The sequence below is a fragment of the Periophthalmus magnuspinnatus genome, chromosome 7 (genome assembly GCF_009829125.3).
Source record: "Periophthalmus magnuspinnatus isolate fPerMag1 chromosome 7, fPerMag1.2.pri, whole genome shotgun sequence".
In the NCBI taxonomy this organism is placed as follows: Eukaryota; Metazoa; Chordata; class Actinopteri; order Gobiiformes; family Gobiidae; genus Periophthalmus; species Periophthalmus magnuspinnatus.
The window spans coordinates 27,519,287-27,535,215 of record NC_047132.1 but is presented as its reverse complement, the minus strand read 5'-3'; the positions used below and the strand labels follow the sequence as shown (position 1 = coordinate 27,535,215).

The window sequence follows — 15,929 nt, the reverse complement described above, 5'->3', positions numbered from 1 at the left end:
TGCCTATGAATCTTGAATTTCAATTACCTCTATTGTTGTTTGTAAGAAGTTATCCAGTAGCCTGTCATTATTGTTTTGCCACTAGTTAATAGCTTATCTAACATTCCAGACAAGCTTTAAGGTTCAAGGTGATCTCGTGTTGTTTTTCAGAGCGTTGAGCACGACAGACCTCTCCAGTTACAATATTTTTTTTTATGAGAGACACCCCCTAACGAAAGGTCAGAGGGCAGGAGGTGACCATGGAAACCGCGCACATGTCCTGACGTCACAGGCAACACCCACGTACGCCCCGCATGACGTCAGTGCGGTCGGTCTTCTTGGCTCTCCGCTCCTCCTCCACCCGGTGTCCGCCGCTGACAGCTCATCTACAGCCGCCGAAAGTCAAGTCTGAAGCCGGGGGACAGTAAACCAACCCCGCGGCTGAGAGTTGGACGCGTCGGGAATCTAAAGCTGATATTTATAAACGCTGGATATTTATTTTAGTAAGATGTCTGTGTCTAGCTAAGGAAGAACCCGGCAATCAAAATGGCACAAAAAGACACACTGCTACATCTTTTCGCTGGGGGGTAAGTCACACATCTTCTTCAATAAAAACTCAACAACCGGTTTGGTACGATTTAGTACCCACTAATTATACATATTACACATATGTTACGACAGTATTTTCGACAAAAAACACACTGACTAAGAATGCTAACCTCATGTTAGCACATTTGTATGTAGCATTCGATAGCTATCGGTCAACCGGGTTCATTTAACGTAACGATATACTTTAAATATGTATTTGAATTCGGTTTGGCAAAATGATCTGCATTTGAACAGACTATTTGTGTTGTTATTATTAGTATGACGCCAATAATGGATAGAATGGCTAGGTTATTGGGGACAATGAGAAGCCGGTGTGGATCTTATTTCATCAGCCATCATCGCATCCGCCTGTAGCAGCAGATCTCGTGATGCTAAAATTAGCGAGTTTGAGTAGTTAGCATGACATTGTCATACGTTTTTCGTACTGCCTGATAAACTGATGTAGACCCTTATTTGAATGTTTCGGTTGTAGACGTTGTTATATCGTATTATTTAATTGTTTGGCAAGGCTGTGTTCTCCTGTGTTCCTGAACGTGGCGCAGTCACGGGAGTAGTTAGCCTTTAGCTGCGTGATGTCCTTCACCTTACGTAACACTGTGGCTCATGGTTTCAGATGAGTGAACCGTACATTTCTGAGAAATAATGTGATTTAATTCAATAAGTTGGTTTGGTACTATAAAGTGACCTTGAATAAATGTGTGTAACCAAATGACGCAATATTTATGCCCTTGAAATTTACTAGCTCTGCAAACATTTGTCCTTGTACACTTGATATGATATGTCTGTTTTGCACCGGTGAAAACGTACTGCATATTAAATCGCACACGTCAGTTCATAGTTGCACCATAATTTCAAAGGTCCTCATCTTGTCCTTATTCACCTGTTCAATGATCTTTGGCTTCATGGACAAAACAACTTGCAATACCCAAATATATTACAACATATCGAATGAAAGCTGTTTGTCAAATGACATAGATCATGGATCAGCACTGTGGCTACAAAGTTTTTATTTCTTGTGACACAGCAGTTTATTCTAATCTTTTCTGTCTCTTAAACTTGTACAGTGTGTTATAACCTCATCATTTAAAACCTTTACAAGTTCATTAAAAGCAGTTGATCTGGAAAAGCATGAGGTTTGAAGATTATTACTTAGGACACATAGGAACTGAGGAATTTGTTAATTATCCTGTAGAATTTGATCTGATGACCTTTTAGCTATCTGTGAGAAAATTAGTGTTAGAAAATCGATTTTACTCTGTGTGTGTCAATAATTATTATAACAGATTTAATATTTTACAATGGAAAGACTCTGAAATGTTTATATCCAGTATGAGTACGGCCCAGTAGCTCCACAGTAGAGATATGTCTTAATAAGGCCACACTGACGAGACGTCCATCTAGTAGTTCCCTTCAAAATATGCAGCATGCTCAGAAAGAAAAAGTCAAATTCATCAGAGTACAGTACAAATGTGATTCAAAACTAGTTAATGTCAATGCAGTTGTTGTAGTATTTGAGTTTAACATAAGGTTTCTAAAGTTACTTTTATTTTGTGTTCCCAGGTGTAGTGGAACTGTTGGGGCAATTGTGACGTGTCCTCTGGAGGTGCTAAAAACCCGGCTGCAGTCATCAGGGCTCACTCTCCGACCCGTTTACCAGGTCCAGCTCAGTGGCACTGGAGCTGGGGTTATCCGTCCCGGGACTGTGACGCCTGGTCTCCTACAAGTCTTACGGTATGGAGACTTGCAGACATTACGGCAGGAGAGGGTTAGAGGTTAGAGAGAGAAAGGCCAGAGAGAAAGGTCCAGACTTTGAACTTTACTCCTAATAACATATATACGCTAAGGGAATGGGGTAGAATGTATGTGTATGTATGAGTGTATGTTGACTTTAGATTAGTATTTGAATGACCATATATAAACCATTTAACTTATTTGGTGGTTGATTTTTTATTTTTATTTTTTTTTTCAACTTCCAATATTTACATCAGCCTGCTCAGGGACAGGTTTTAATTAATATTGATCCTATAACCTGGCACCAGCATCTTTCCCATAACTTTTGGTCTTGATTAATGTATTATTATTGTGCACTGTCCCTGTACAAAATAAAAGTGTGAAGATTTATGTATGTATATATACGTATGTAAGTATTAATTGGCTCTGAAAAATCCTTTTTATTTTGAGTAGAGATTTTGCCCAAAACATGGGGACTATCTGTTTGTTAAAGCTTAATTTTACCTACGTGTTTGTGTTGTTAAAAGTTGTGGTACTGTTTCTGTGGTGCATTCAAACCTGTTATTTTCTCTTACATAACCCGGCATCAAAAGCCATTAATCTTGTGCGGAGTGGATTAGCACACAATGTCCTGCTCTGCACATCTGTTTTGAGTGTCATGTAGAATGCCTTGTGTTTGAGGCTCCTATAGGCCCTGCATTTTATGACTAGTCTAACCGCTTGGGAATCGCATAGTCCATATTGGTGAAAAGAGACACCTCTTAGGGTTGTATTACACGTAAAACCCTTGAAAAGACTATAAGCTGCTCTTCGTGTAAATGTTTTGTTTAGCTTTAAAAGGTGTTCTTGTTGTAATAGTGTCTCAAACTGTAGAACAATTTGTGTGAAATTTACACAAGCAAAGTGAAATTGCAGGGCAGGTAGTTCGCTCTCTATCAATTACCAATTCAACTGTGTAATAGAATGTATCCTCCCTACTCCTCCTGCTCCCCGTACATGTTATTCTCAAAGAGGTAACTGGCGGTCAAGTAGTTTAAAGACGCGGGGTTAGGGGTTTTGCTCCCACACTCCAACCTACCCCCTTTAGGCACTGTAGCAGACACCTGAGAATGTAAAGAATTAATGTCTGTAGATGTTGCTTCAGTGAAGTCTGCACCAATAAGGCATGCTGCTTTAAGCTCAGCCCCAGTCACACTAAATGCTGTGAAGAGAACAACACTTATGTAACTGTCTAGATTTCATTACATGGCCCGATCTTTTCCCCAAATAGATGTAATGGGAAGACTCCTGCCTGCAGACGTGCATGTATGTGGTCGCATCAAATATAGCCGTATGGGGTTATTCAAGTGTAAGACACTGTTGCATGCAAATATCTGAATAGTGTGTGAACAATTAACCTTTAACCACCCTCGTTGTAAAAAATCAGTTTTTCTTTGCCTCAAATGGGGTATGCATTTCCATATTATAATTTTTTCTGTGGTATAATTTCCTACAATATTTCTTCATGAAAAGAGTAATCATCAATGTATCCACCATTGTGTAAACCACATCTATTCATATTTAACACCTGTCGGGCTCATTACGTGCCACTCTAATGCAGGAAATGCTTGGCAGCCTCAGTCAGGTTGGATCTGGTTTGGACTTTGTCCCCAGCCCCTCAGGACAAGCACAGGACAGATGTTTAATATATAAATGTCTTCACTATTACTATTGTGTATTTCAGGTCGATCCTTCAAAAAGAGGGACCACGATCGCTGTTCAGAGGCCTGGGACCAAATCTTGTCGGTGTAGCTCCCTCAAGGTAAATACTTGCATTAACATTTAGGGATGTAACTGGAGATATCCAGTCTGAATAAATATTCATACATTTGGGAAAAGTTGGACTCCTCAATAGTCCTGATCTTAAAATCACATTCTATTGAAATTAGTTTTGAGTTTGCAAGTTGTTATTTTTATTTTATTTTATTTGTCACCCATTACTTCTTTGTCTGATTATTGTTGAAAATTTCCCAGACACTGCAGTGGTATGGTGCGGTTGTCAGGTCATTATATGTGTGTTATCACATGAACCCATGTGAAACCACGTTCCTTTGGTCAATGCACGCTGCACTTGTTGTAGTTGGTGTAACAGGCAATTTGCAAGAAACCTGCTCAAAGTACGTGCCGAACCTGACCAGCATTTGGTGTAAACCCAGCATTATTCACTTTTTTCGTGATTTTAAACTTAAATACTAAACACCAAATTCACAGTTACAATATAAATCAGATTCCACGGTCTTACAATGAACCTAAATGGTTCATCTTAAACTGATTGTATTCTGAGAAATGAAACAGGCATAATTTCCCAGTGGAGTTGGTTGTTATCACGCTCAGAGCAGCTCAGACTCTAACCGCACGCAAAGCAGAGGGAAGGATGAGGCTATTACTTTGCATGGCGATGGATGAGGGCTTCAGCAGCTCCATAAACAGGAAGGGGTTGTCGTGGCAACAGTAGTCGGATCACATGAACTACATGTAAACACAAGAAGAATATATTTTCAAATCGGTCCTGAACTGACAATTTGCAGTATGCTTGGCATTGTGCTTTTAAAAAATAAAGATCAGCCATATTCACTATACTGTAATTCTGTGTAAAACCACAAATGCAAGTTATGTTGCTCCTAAAATCAACATTTCAGTTGGTTATCTATATGTCCTTCTTACTTGGTATAAGTTACCAGACAATGCTTTCGAATAGCAGGGATAAGGTTGCAGCCTGCATTATGCAAGACAGGCACAGCATTGGTCAGTGTAGCTGCTGCCTCTTGAATTTTAAATATCTAGTGGTCATCTGGTCTGGGCACTGGGTTTATATGGCACTACTAAGCTTAGCAACTAGGTTAAATAATTTCTTTGCCCTTTTAATTAGATATCTGATTTTTAATAACATTTTGTAGGTAATATAAAATTACTTTCATGATATAACCTTAATGTTTAATATACTTCATCTTGTTTAATAGTGAATTAAATGAGAATCGTCTGAAAGATTTTTGCTCTCTTGCAGCACGTATAGTCAGGCCATTTTGCGTCACTTTGGGCTTAAACTTTAACATTTGATTGAGGAAATACAACTACAATGAACTTTGGCTTAATGTGTAAATCCATGGTTTCAGTGTTTATTTAGTTTTGCTATTGAGAGAGAGGCAAAGTTCTCTTTTAAGTTGATAATAAGGTTGGAACACTGTAATAATGTTTAAGCTTTTTTCTAACTTGTCATGCTCTTGAGTTGATTACTCTATTTGCCTTAAAAATTAAAACTCACAAAATGAATCATTAATATTCTAGATTCAATGAAACCCTTGTTGCCTCGTTCACCTTTGGTCTATTTTTAGCTTCAATAAAACCTTGTACTTCCTGATTGATAAGACGTCTTTAGTCCATAACAGGAATCCCAGAGCCGTGTTGCAAATCGGCTTCAATTGTGGAGAGACTTTGAGACTGTTTACTCACAATGTTACATCCACTGTCATGGCAGTTAATCAGTAACTCAGGGTGTTCTTTTGTCTCCTGTTTTAGTTTAGTCTCCAACTTGGATTATGGCTTCACCTCTACCGTCAGGAGAGGGCATGCAGCTGTAGAGTTATATAAAGATATCAGTTATTTTAGTTTGATAAAAGTTATATAAACTAATGAATGGCTATTTTTGTCTTTCAGAGCCATCTATTTTGCTGCTTACTCAAAGTCAAAAGAGCTGTTCAATGGGCTGTTTGTCCCCAACAGTGGACTTGTGCACATGTCGTCTGCGGGCTCTGCTGGTAATTAACAAAATATAAATTAGGTTGTTCATATAAATCCTCCACTCACTCTAATGTTTTAAATTTTCTATTATTTATTTATTTATGTTTTTTATTTTTTGTATTATATATATATATATATATATATATATATATATATATATATATATATATATATATATATATATATATATATATATATAATTTTTTTTTTTTTTTTTTTACATATACCACTATATTTATTCAGAGTAATAAATACCGGTACATGAAAAAGTGTTACAAAATGCAACAAAAATTATCAAAACTATAAAAGGTCACAAAATGCAACTTAAAGTATAACACAATAATAGGTGTGATTAAAAAAACTCCACAAACAAATCGATATATTGGAAAAGCTAAACACAAATAAAAACAGACTGGCTGAAGCCTTTTAACTGACGTTTTGTGTATTGTTGTGTCTTTAGCGTTTGTGACCAACTCTCTGATGAACCCGATCTGGATGGTCAAGACCAGGATGCAGCTGGAGAAAAAGTGTGTACAGCATTTATTTCTGCTTCTTTCAGTATATCACCATTTCTTTACGCAGTGGCTGACTCCTTTACGTACACATCAGTATAGCCTATTCAGTCAAAATGGTTCGCGTAATTTTGTTTTCAGTCTTCTGGCTATTGAGGAAATGTACATGTTACATAACACTACCAAAAACATAAACAGCCAGCATACTGTTTTTAAAGGAATTGTTGGCTAAGTATTGAAAAAAATGTGTAGACTGGAGCATATGGGCATGCTGTGTTACTGCCCTCATGGTTTCTCCCTGTGTGTGTGTGCATCTCAGGCCTAAATCTCTATAGCCTGAGCTCTGTCCTTGGTCTCTGCGTGTTGAGCCGAAGCGTGTGACCTGCTCCATAAATACACAAAATGCTGACGCAGTGTCCTGTGTGCAGAGGAAGAGTCTATATTTGCCTTACTGAGTACAGGGCAGTAGTATCATGTGAGGTGGCAGGGACATGTCTGCTCTTTTAATCTCGTGCACCTGTCCCACGGCAAAATACCTCCATTCAGTGACGATCATACAGGACACTTTACGCAAACCATGTTTATGTTTCTGGGTGAAAATCCTCTGTGTCATTGTTGAGGGTTTAAATAATAACTGGGAGTACTGACCAGCACGTTAACGTTAGCAAGTTGTCATCAGCAACCGAGCAATAACTTTGGCAATAACTTTCTGAGAAACTTGGAAACAATTACCGGTAGTAAACCAAGTGAAGCTATAGTGTCCACATAATGGCTGTCGAGCTACAGTGTTAATCTTGATTTTGTCTTTTCAGGGCCAGAGGAGAGAAGAAAATGAATGCACTGCAGTGTGCCCGTTATGTTTACAAAACAGAAGGTGTCCGGGGGTTTTACCGAGGTCTGACTGCGTCCTACGCTGGGATCTCGGAAACTATGATCTGCTTCTTAATTTATGAAACACTGAAAAAGCACCTTGCCAAGAGCCAGTTTGTTTCGCCTAGTGGAGAAGCCGAGAGGGGGGCATCAGACTTCCTCAGTCTCATGATGGCCGCTGCATTTTCAAAGGGCTGTGCGTCCTGCATCGCCTACCCACACGGTAAGAACTAGTCTCCTCTATTTCTTTAGAGTACAAGTGCGCTATAGTTATTTGGTGCTAATTTTTCCTTTGTCTCCACACAGAGGTCATTCGGACGAGGCTGCGGGAGGAGGGCAGCAAGTACAAGTACTTCTTTCAGACGGGGAGGTTAATAGCCGTGGAAGAGGGCTACGCAGCTTTTTATAGAGGACTCATTCCACAGTTAATCAGACAGATCCCCAACACAGCCATTGTCCTCTCCACATATGAACTGATCGTGTACCTGCTAGGAGATGCCAAGTGAGGACATCTTTGCTCCAATTGTGAGTGCACAAAAGTGGGGAGTTCTGGCCAATGGACTTAATATGTAGCACACTGAAGTTTGAACGGCGCTGCTATCGAGACTTCTCTGGTGAAACTGAAGCAGTCTGTACTGTTATCCAAAGAGTTTAATGTGTTTTATTTAACTGCAAGCTTGTCATTAGGAGATTTTCAATGTAACTGAAGAAGTCATGGTACAGTTTTTGTCAAGCTTGTGAAAAAGGTCACCTTCTCAGATGCTTGGTGTTAAGTTATAAATTATTTTGTTATTTTATGGTTGTGTATATTTTTTCTTTTGTTGTATGCTTTATGTTAATGCACCAACGCAACTAAGTAGAATGATTCTTAATAATGAAGGGACAAATTAAGTTTGGTGCTGCGAGGAGCTGTTCATTGAAAAGACCACACAACCGAGATTTCTCCTGTTCCTTCTTAAATGCAAACTGCTGTTTTGAAGTTCAAATTACAGAGAGATTAATCTTATTTTTCTTTAATATATTCAGGATACAGATGTTTCTGTATGTTTTCTTTATGGAAAAAGAGACTCATGTTTTACAGAATAATACTGTAGATGCTTATTTGACCAGTGGATCAATAAAATGCATCTATAAAATGAGCTATTGATGTCAGTGTCTTTGTATTTACATGTTTGTGACAAATTCCCATTACCTTGTAATCTTTATTTCTAATGTCTAACTTAAAACCTAATTTTATTTATGAACAGGTCAAATGGGCAGGGTTTGTGACGATGGTTTAATATTGATAAAAAGTAATACTGAGTCTCATAAATTGATTATTAATGTTGTTTTGTATGACCTCATTTCACCTTTTCAATCATCACATGGGCTGCCAGGACACATTCTGATGCGACAGCGAACTGCATTTGTCTCCACTCTAATGGGAAAAAAGTTAAGAAAAAAGTGTAGTCCCCACAGCAGTAATTACTTCTTTATATTGTATTTAAAGTAGCCTACTCCCTGTTTCAGATAAAGTGACGACAACCATCACCCTGTGAACATGGGTTAACACTTAGAAGACGAGCGCATTTTAGTTTTATGTTATTACATTGAACATTTTCTGGAAAGTTTTAATTTTTACAATAAATATTATAATAATCCTATTATCCAACAGGAAATGACCACAATGACAAATGTGTTGCCTGTACATTAGTCTGGCCATGTTTGGTGAGCAGAAGAATCTCTCATGAATAAAAGGAAATGGAAACGCCTCACTGCATTTTTCTGGGAAATACTCTGAATTCAGTGTGAGAATGAGAGAAACTTGCCCTGACTCAGCCTCTCGGTCACACGAATGGAGTGGTTAAAATGTCTGCATGTGCTACAGGCATAGAAGAAATAAGAATGATTGTACAACATCATACAAAGTGTAAATGCCTTGGTCTTATAATGAAAACAGTGAAGAAAACTCAATTAATCCCTTCTTCTTTACTAATTATACTGACTTCTGCTGACAAGTCATTCTGACAGTTCTTTTACACACAAAACTTCTTAATTGAGATGGAGAACACGCAAATAAGCCAATTCTGCTAAATTTATTGTGTTATTTATAATTTCAGACCTCTATAATTTATTTGAAAGGTATATCGAATATAAAGGGTTTTTTTTTATTTTATTTTATTTTTTTTATTATTATTATTTTTTTTTAAACATAACAGTGTTTTCGAAGGGGATGTAGGAGAGTTCAGGCTTGTAAGCTTTCACAGTTTTGAAACAAAAGCATAAACTGAATTTGAACCACATAAAATTTGATGTTTCAGTGTTATTCATTAAAATTTAACAATAGTTAAATTAAAATGCTTTTGTAATCACAGCGTTAGGCCGAGATTGTAGAGAGGCTGAGAGAAAAAAAGAACAAAAGAGAAGGTGCATGTGATGCCAAAAGTGACTGGATGACGAGCCGACTTAATTAATAATCCTCAGATCCAGTAATGTCTTCACCCCGAGTCTGACCTGCGGGTTAATGGGTTAATGCTGCCCCCCTGCGGCGGACAGTGGCTCTGGGGCAGTGACGTCATCTGGGCACCTGCGGAGCCAAGTTGTGCAGTTTTCCGCGTAAATAGAAACAAACAACACAGCCGTTTAAAAGTAAATTTACGTCGGGTTTTTACAAATTAACTTTAATGACTTTGTTTTAATCCCATAATTAGCCACTTGCTGTAATACATTGACATCACGTTGAGTTTTCTTCATGATTAAAGTGGAAACTTCCGCTTTTATCTGGCAACCCACAATCCTCCACTGTTGCTAACCTCTCACGTTTTCGCTCAGTTTAGACAGCGTAATTTGCATAAACGACGAGGATTTAAATCGTTTTCCTCTATGTAATTAGTCTGTATTTTATGATATAACATGCACTTTAATATTTTGCAGCCATATCTTGAGTATATATTTTAAACGACGTTGTCAAATAGCTTTATTAAACTATTTGGCTACTAGCTTTAGCGGATAGCTTTCCGATGCAGCCGTTGTTTTTAGTACGAGTGTATTACAGCCCCATCTACAAAAAGGAGTCATTTTACCAGCCTTCTGTCTGATGGAAGGGACAAGATGCTTAGTTTTTTCTGTATCTTCTTGACAGGTAAGCTTTTCGTGATGGCTACAAACATTTAGCAGCTAACTTAACCTCTTGGCAATTCACCATACACTATGCTTTATGTTCATAGAAGAAAAATGTTTAATGTCATATTTGAACATATTTTTAAGTATAGAACAAAAAGCATGTCATTAAGCAAAGACATAATCAGGACTAAGCTGTAGGAAGCTAGGAACCAGTCTGGGTATTTACTCTCGCTGCACAGTTATGCACAATTCACTATATATATTTCTTTTGCTTTTCATTCTTTTGGGCATTGTTAAGTATTAAGTTGAGATAACTAAACGTCAAATCGTTTTTTTTGTTTTCATTCAGTATTGCTCTTAAACGTGCTGTTTTGTTTCAGGTCTGTCATGTGTCCTGTGGGATGGAGTTCTGGGTTTTGGTAAGAATTGAGACTAGAGCTGGACATTGTTGAATCATCGATCTTATTGTACCTGTGATGTTTTGAAGATGGTAACAATTTATGTTGTTCCAATTTAGGGTACTGATATTTCTGATTTTGTAGTCCTTACATTTCTCTATTACTTAAAAGTTATTAGAATGCACATTGATATACAATGTGATATACATTTTTGTTAATATTACCCAACTCTAATTGAGACTAATGAAGGGACATCTGATCACATACTTACACAAAGTATATATTTTCTATGCAATGTCTTTGTATCCTATGTTTACAGATGAAGTGCGGCTAGTTAACGGTGATGATAAATGCTCTGGACGTGTGGAGGTGCTGCGTAATAACCAATGGGGGACAGTTTGTGACCACGGCTGGGACTTCAGAGATGCCCATGTGGTGTGCCTGCAGCTGGGCTGTGGGTTTGCAGAGTACCCCGTTCAGGGACCCACCTTTGGGTCCGGCTCTGGGGAGATCTGGCTCAGACATGTTCAGTGTTCAGGACATGAGTCCAGTCTGGAACACTGCGCTGTTGTCCTGAATAGCAACTTCCCGTGCACCCACCAAAACGATGCAGGGGTCAAATGCTCAGGTATGACCATAAAACTCTTCCTTGTTTAAATTGGATAGATATTATTTAGGTGACTCTCTCAGGTTGTGGAATATAGTTGCTTTAAAAACGTATAATAGATATTACTGATATTCAGTGTTGCACTTGACCTGCTGTGTATTGATGAAGTTGTTGAATATATTGTATAATTATGTATTTTTCCTTAGGCTCTCTTTATATGCCCACTCTCACGCTGCTTTCACCCCACACTGTGTTCTCCTCTGGGGAGTCTGTGCGCTTCAGCTGCTATGTTCTGATGGGACAGTCCCATATCAGTGACTTTTACCTTCATAAAGAGGGGGTGCCGACCCCGCTGGTGACTCAGAGAGTGGATCAGGGCCAGTCCCGGGTGGAGCTGACCCTGTTAGATGTGGAGACCTTTCAACAGGGCAGTTACAGCTGTCGCTACAGTGTCATGGGCAACTTCCCGCTGCAGCGCTCCCCGCCCAGTAACTCCATCAACATCACAGTAGGTGAGGCTATATGAGAATGAATGTTATTGTGCGCCATTTAAATTGTGTTGTTCACACAAGAATGAACCAAACACACCTGTTGCTTGCTTATACATGTTGTTTGAGAAGCAGATGGTTGTGGTGAACTGCTCCCCAGGGACTGTGTTTACCAGTTTTACCAGTTTTTTTTGTTTTTTTTACATCACAAGGTTGTATTGTGTACTGACTATCTTTGCACGTGTGAACTTTGAAACATTGTTTCCCTTGTGTAGTCATTAACTGTAGTATGTGCCCCTCTCAGTGGACCTTCTTACCCCTCACCACTGGTACAACACATCATTGGAAGCCCCCCCCGGCTCAGTGATCCGGGGCCACAGTTTTAACATCACCTGCTCCACGCTGCAGCAGTATCCTGGAGCCTCTTTTCAGCTGCGCCTGGTCCGCTCCAATGGGACGCTCCGACACTCTCTTCCAGCCCTCACGCCCTCTGTTACATTCACCTTCCCCAGTGCTCAGACCTCAGACGAGGGCTACTACTACTGTCTCTACAGGGTCCAGCTCGGGGGCCGCACATTTGTGTCCAGAGAGAGTCAACCACTGCCCATATCTGTCAGAGGTAAGGCCAAATTAACTGACTCAAACTGCCAAAATATGAGAAAATATAGACATATTTGGTTGTCTGTTAATATTAATTCAGTGATTAAGGTCTTGGCTTTTAAAACAAACTATGCACTAATTACAAGACACCAATCTTGGCCTGTTGAAAAATGTGACAATGTCAAATCTACAGACCCGGACCCTTTGTTGAGCCCGATGGTGATCAGCTGGCTGGTGTCGGGCCTCACGTTTGTTATAGCCGTCATCTTCATTATAACTGTCGCCAAACTCATGTGTAACAAACAGAAGCAGCCGTCCGAACTGGAGAGAGAAACTCGAACCTGTGAGTTTTCATTGTGATAGTGTTTGTATGCGTGTGCTCTGGGGTTGTTGATGCACTGATTTGCCTTTTCCTGAGTTTGAGTGATGGAAATGCGCGAAAAATGTGTGTACGTTTATTTGTCACTAGTCAATTATTATATGTTGTAATGTTTAATGTGGCTTCATTTAATTCTTAAATTACAGGTGTGGACAACACCTACGTTGCCTTATCGATAAACAAGTTATGACCAGGGATTGTATACAAAAGGTAGGTTTTTTGTTAGAATGGATTGTAATAACTGTCTGCCTTTAGTGCAGTGGATATGCCTGTTTTTGGCACAAATGCATAATAAATCTGAATCCTTTTAATAGTCACATGCAATAGTAACTTGTGATTAGGCCTGTCGCGATAACACATTTTGAAGCACAATATATTACTTCAGAGAAATATCATGATAAAAGATAATATTGAAACTACTTAATGTCACTGATTAAGATTTCAATAATGCAAAAAAAAAAACAGCAAACCATTTTAAATAGAACTGTTTCATTCAAGACATGAGCAGCAAATAAATAGCATAATGTATCAATACTTGACCATAAAAGGGAATTTTCACCCCTCCACAGCTCAGATCTTAATCTTAACAAAATACCCAAAATCGCTCTACTTTTGCAAAGAAACAATACTTATGATAAATATTGAGGTCCAAAATATATTGTTCCAGCTTTCAGATATGTATAGACTGATAAGTCGATATGGTAATTATTGTGACAGGTCTACCTGTGATGTCTCTTTATAGTAAAAGTGCTATCATAACATACTTCATTTAATACACTTTTTATTTTAATAATGGACTGGACAACACAAAGCAGTGATTACATGCTCACTTGTTTGGCCTGTTACGATAACAAATTTTGAAGCAAAATAGATTGCAACAGGGAAGTATCGTGATAAACGATAATATTGAAACTATCTAATGCCACTGACGGAAAGTAGAATAATCCCAGTAAACCTATTTTTAATTATATACAGGCCTGAGCTGCACAAATAAATAGCAATAGCAATAATTAGCCATGTAATGTATACACTCTACCCGTGGCAGCAGATTTTTTGTCATGACATAAATATGGCAATCTTCTCATTATTGCAAAGAAATTGTACACATAATAAATATTGAGCCCCAAAATATACTGTTGCAGCTTTCAGGTATTTTCATGCATTGAATGATAAGTCTATATAGTAGTTAGTGTGACGAGCCTATCACTTATGTTTTTTTCTTGTTGCAGCAGGGTACGTCCGCCTGACTGGACTGGACTCATTTGGGACCAGTTCTCTGCACATTTGAATGAGCCACTGAACACTATGGAGCTGGATATCCTATTCACTAAGTATATACAAATCAACCATAGTATCTAACGTTTAAAAAAGGAGCGCCACAGTGCATAAGCTGGTTTAGGTTCATTTTTGTTCATTTCCACACAGATATACAGAGAAGTTTTTTTTTGTCTGACTGGGAGACTGTGACTGTTGAGTTTGTATAATGCTGTAAATGCACTGTTTTATTTATTAAAGTTACACTAACAGTTCCTTTTAAAAACTCATGTTCCTCACTGGTCCTTTAAGGATCACCTAAAATGTCAACTATGCATTGTTTATTTAATTTTTTTATTATAGCGCTAAAACTATGTAAATATAAACGGTTTACTGATAGAAAATATTAAAACTTATGAATACAAAGCATGTGTCAGTTTTATTCAAATCCTACCTGAAGAAAAATAATTGTTCCATTCTCTCCCATCTATCTAAGCAATGACAAATTATTATTATTGTAAGAGTTTTGAATTCGATTTTCTTCCCGCCCATGTCTCCTGACCAAAGAATGCCATGGACAATTTATCACATTGTTAAAGATGTTGGATATGTGTCTGTTTTATGTGTAAACACAGCAGATCTAAGCATTCTTACTGCATTTTTAAACAATTGGCAATGAATTACAGCAAAATGAGGTCAAATACGAAACTACAGAATGACGAAACAGCATTCAGAATCATTTAGTGGCTTTAAAAGCATTCATACAATTATACAAAATGGAATTACATAAAAACTGTTCAATGCAAATAAAGCAGTAATGTACAAAATTCTGTTGGGGATTTCCAAATCTCAGTACAACAGTGGCAGCTACTACATAACCCACCAGTACTTCAGTCTTAGGAAATTATCAATATAGTGTATCAAAGGCATAGCACAAACATCAACCCTCAAAGATTAAATACCCTTTAAAACAAAAGTAATAATTACTGATCTTAAATTATGTTCACTCAATGCCTTGGATGGTCTCATTTGACTCCATAGTGGAAAATACAAAGTAGAGGAAAATTAGCACCACAATGAAGAACACGACCTGGATCCAGGGCGGGATGACGCCTGAGGATTTTGGGGCTGGAGGGGTGACAGAGGTCTTTACATCTCCATATGTCATTGGTGGAGATTTTAAAAGGGAGCTTTTGTAGGAGGTTGGTGTGCTGTAGGTGTATGGCCTGAAATCAGAAAGTAAAGCACTAAACACAAACGTGAAGTCAAGGTGATAGAGGAGGACCTAAAGCAGGGTTCCCACTGTTAGGACATGACGGCTCACAATCACTAAAAAATATATACTACAGATACCACTTCACATAGAATGAAACTCCAAGACAACTTTCCCGACTATAACTGCTTCAGAAGGGCGGAGCAATAGAACCCACACACATTATTAGACTATTACTATTACTGTCATACTCTGTTGCTCCATAATCAGTGTTGAGAAGTAAATGTACCAAGAATACATACTCAGAACTAATTCTGAGCAACTGTATTCCTGTACAGTTACCTTTTCATTTGGTGATATTCAGAATACAGTTACTTTTCTAAAATCGAAGGCATACATGACAGGATTTA

At 38.2% G+C, this 15,929-nt stretch overlaps 2 protein-coding genes across 3 annotated transcripts; both read left to right on the top strand.

Annotated features, from left to right (window-relative positions):
- The first annotated feature begins 329 nt into the window (after positions 1 to 329).
- On the top strand, positions 330 to 8,617 carry slc25a33 (solute carrier family 25 member 33). The gene is made up of 7 exons (XM_033969033.2): positions 330 to 566; positions 2,149 to 2,319; positions 4,043 to 4,120; positions 6,013 to 6,113; positions 6,557 to 6,623; positions 7,421 to 7,701; positions 7,785 to 8,617. Exons 1-7 carry the CDS (start codon positions 526 to 528, stop codon positions 7,982 to 7,984), a joined length of 939 nt encoding a protein of 312 aa, XP_033824924.1. The 5' UTR covers positions 330 to 525; the 3' UTR covers positions 7,985 to 8,617.
- A 1,626-nt stretch (positions 8,618 to 10,243) lies between these two features.
- On the top strand, positions 10,244 to 14,474 carry si:ch211-150o23.3 (deleted in malignant brain tumors 1 protein). 2 transcript variants are annotated; one of them, XM_033969917.2, is made up of 8 exons: positions 10,244 to 10,599; positions 10,961 to 10,999; positions 11,298 to 11,606; positions 11,792 to 12,097; positions 12,378 to 12,692; positions 12,867 to 13,016; positions 13,199 to 13,262; positions 14,282 to 14,474. In XM_033969917.2, the coding sequence occupies exons 1-7, from the start codon at positions 10,569 to 10,571 to the stop codon at positions 13,240 to 13,242; spliced, it is 1,194 nt and encodes a 397-aa protein (XP_033825808.1). In that variant the 5' UTR covers positions 10,244 to 10,568; the 3' UTR covers positions 13,243 to 13,262; positions 14,282 to 14,474. The 2 variants fall into 2 exon arrangements, with proteins under 2 accessions (XP_033825808.1, XP_033825809.1); XM_033969918.2 differs by having other exon boundaries at positions 10,250 to 10,599; positions 14,285 to 14,474.
- Positions 14,475 to 15,929: the final 1,455 nt, after the last annotated feature.

Bases quoted from the DNA above. Each gene is read 5' to 3' on its own strand.
- slc25a33 (XM_033969033.2), top strand. From the start codon at position 526: ATGGCACAAAAAGACACACTGCTACATCTTTTCGCTGGGGG. The intron at 567-2,148 runs GTAAGTCACACA...TTGTGTTCCCAG, and splicing joins CTACATCTTTTCGCTGGGGG to GTGTAGTGGAACTGTTGGGG. The intron at 6,624-7,420 runs GTGTGTACAGCA...TTGTCTTTTCAG, and splicing joins AGGATGCAGCTGGAGAAAAA to GGCCAGAGGAGAGAAGAAAA.
- si:ch211-150o23.3 (XM_033969917.2), top strand. From the start codon at position 10,569: ATGCTTAGTTTTTTCTGTATCTTCTTGACAG. The intron at 10,600-10,960 runs GTAAGCTTTTCG...GTTTTGTTTCAG, and splicing joins TTTCTGTATCTTCTTGACAG to GTCTGTCATGTGTCCTGTGG. The intron at 12,693-12,866 runs GTAAGGCCAAAT...TCAAATCTACAG, and splicing joins ACTGCCCATATCTGTCAGAG to ACCCGGACCCTTTGTTGAGC.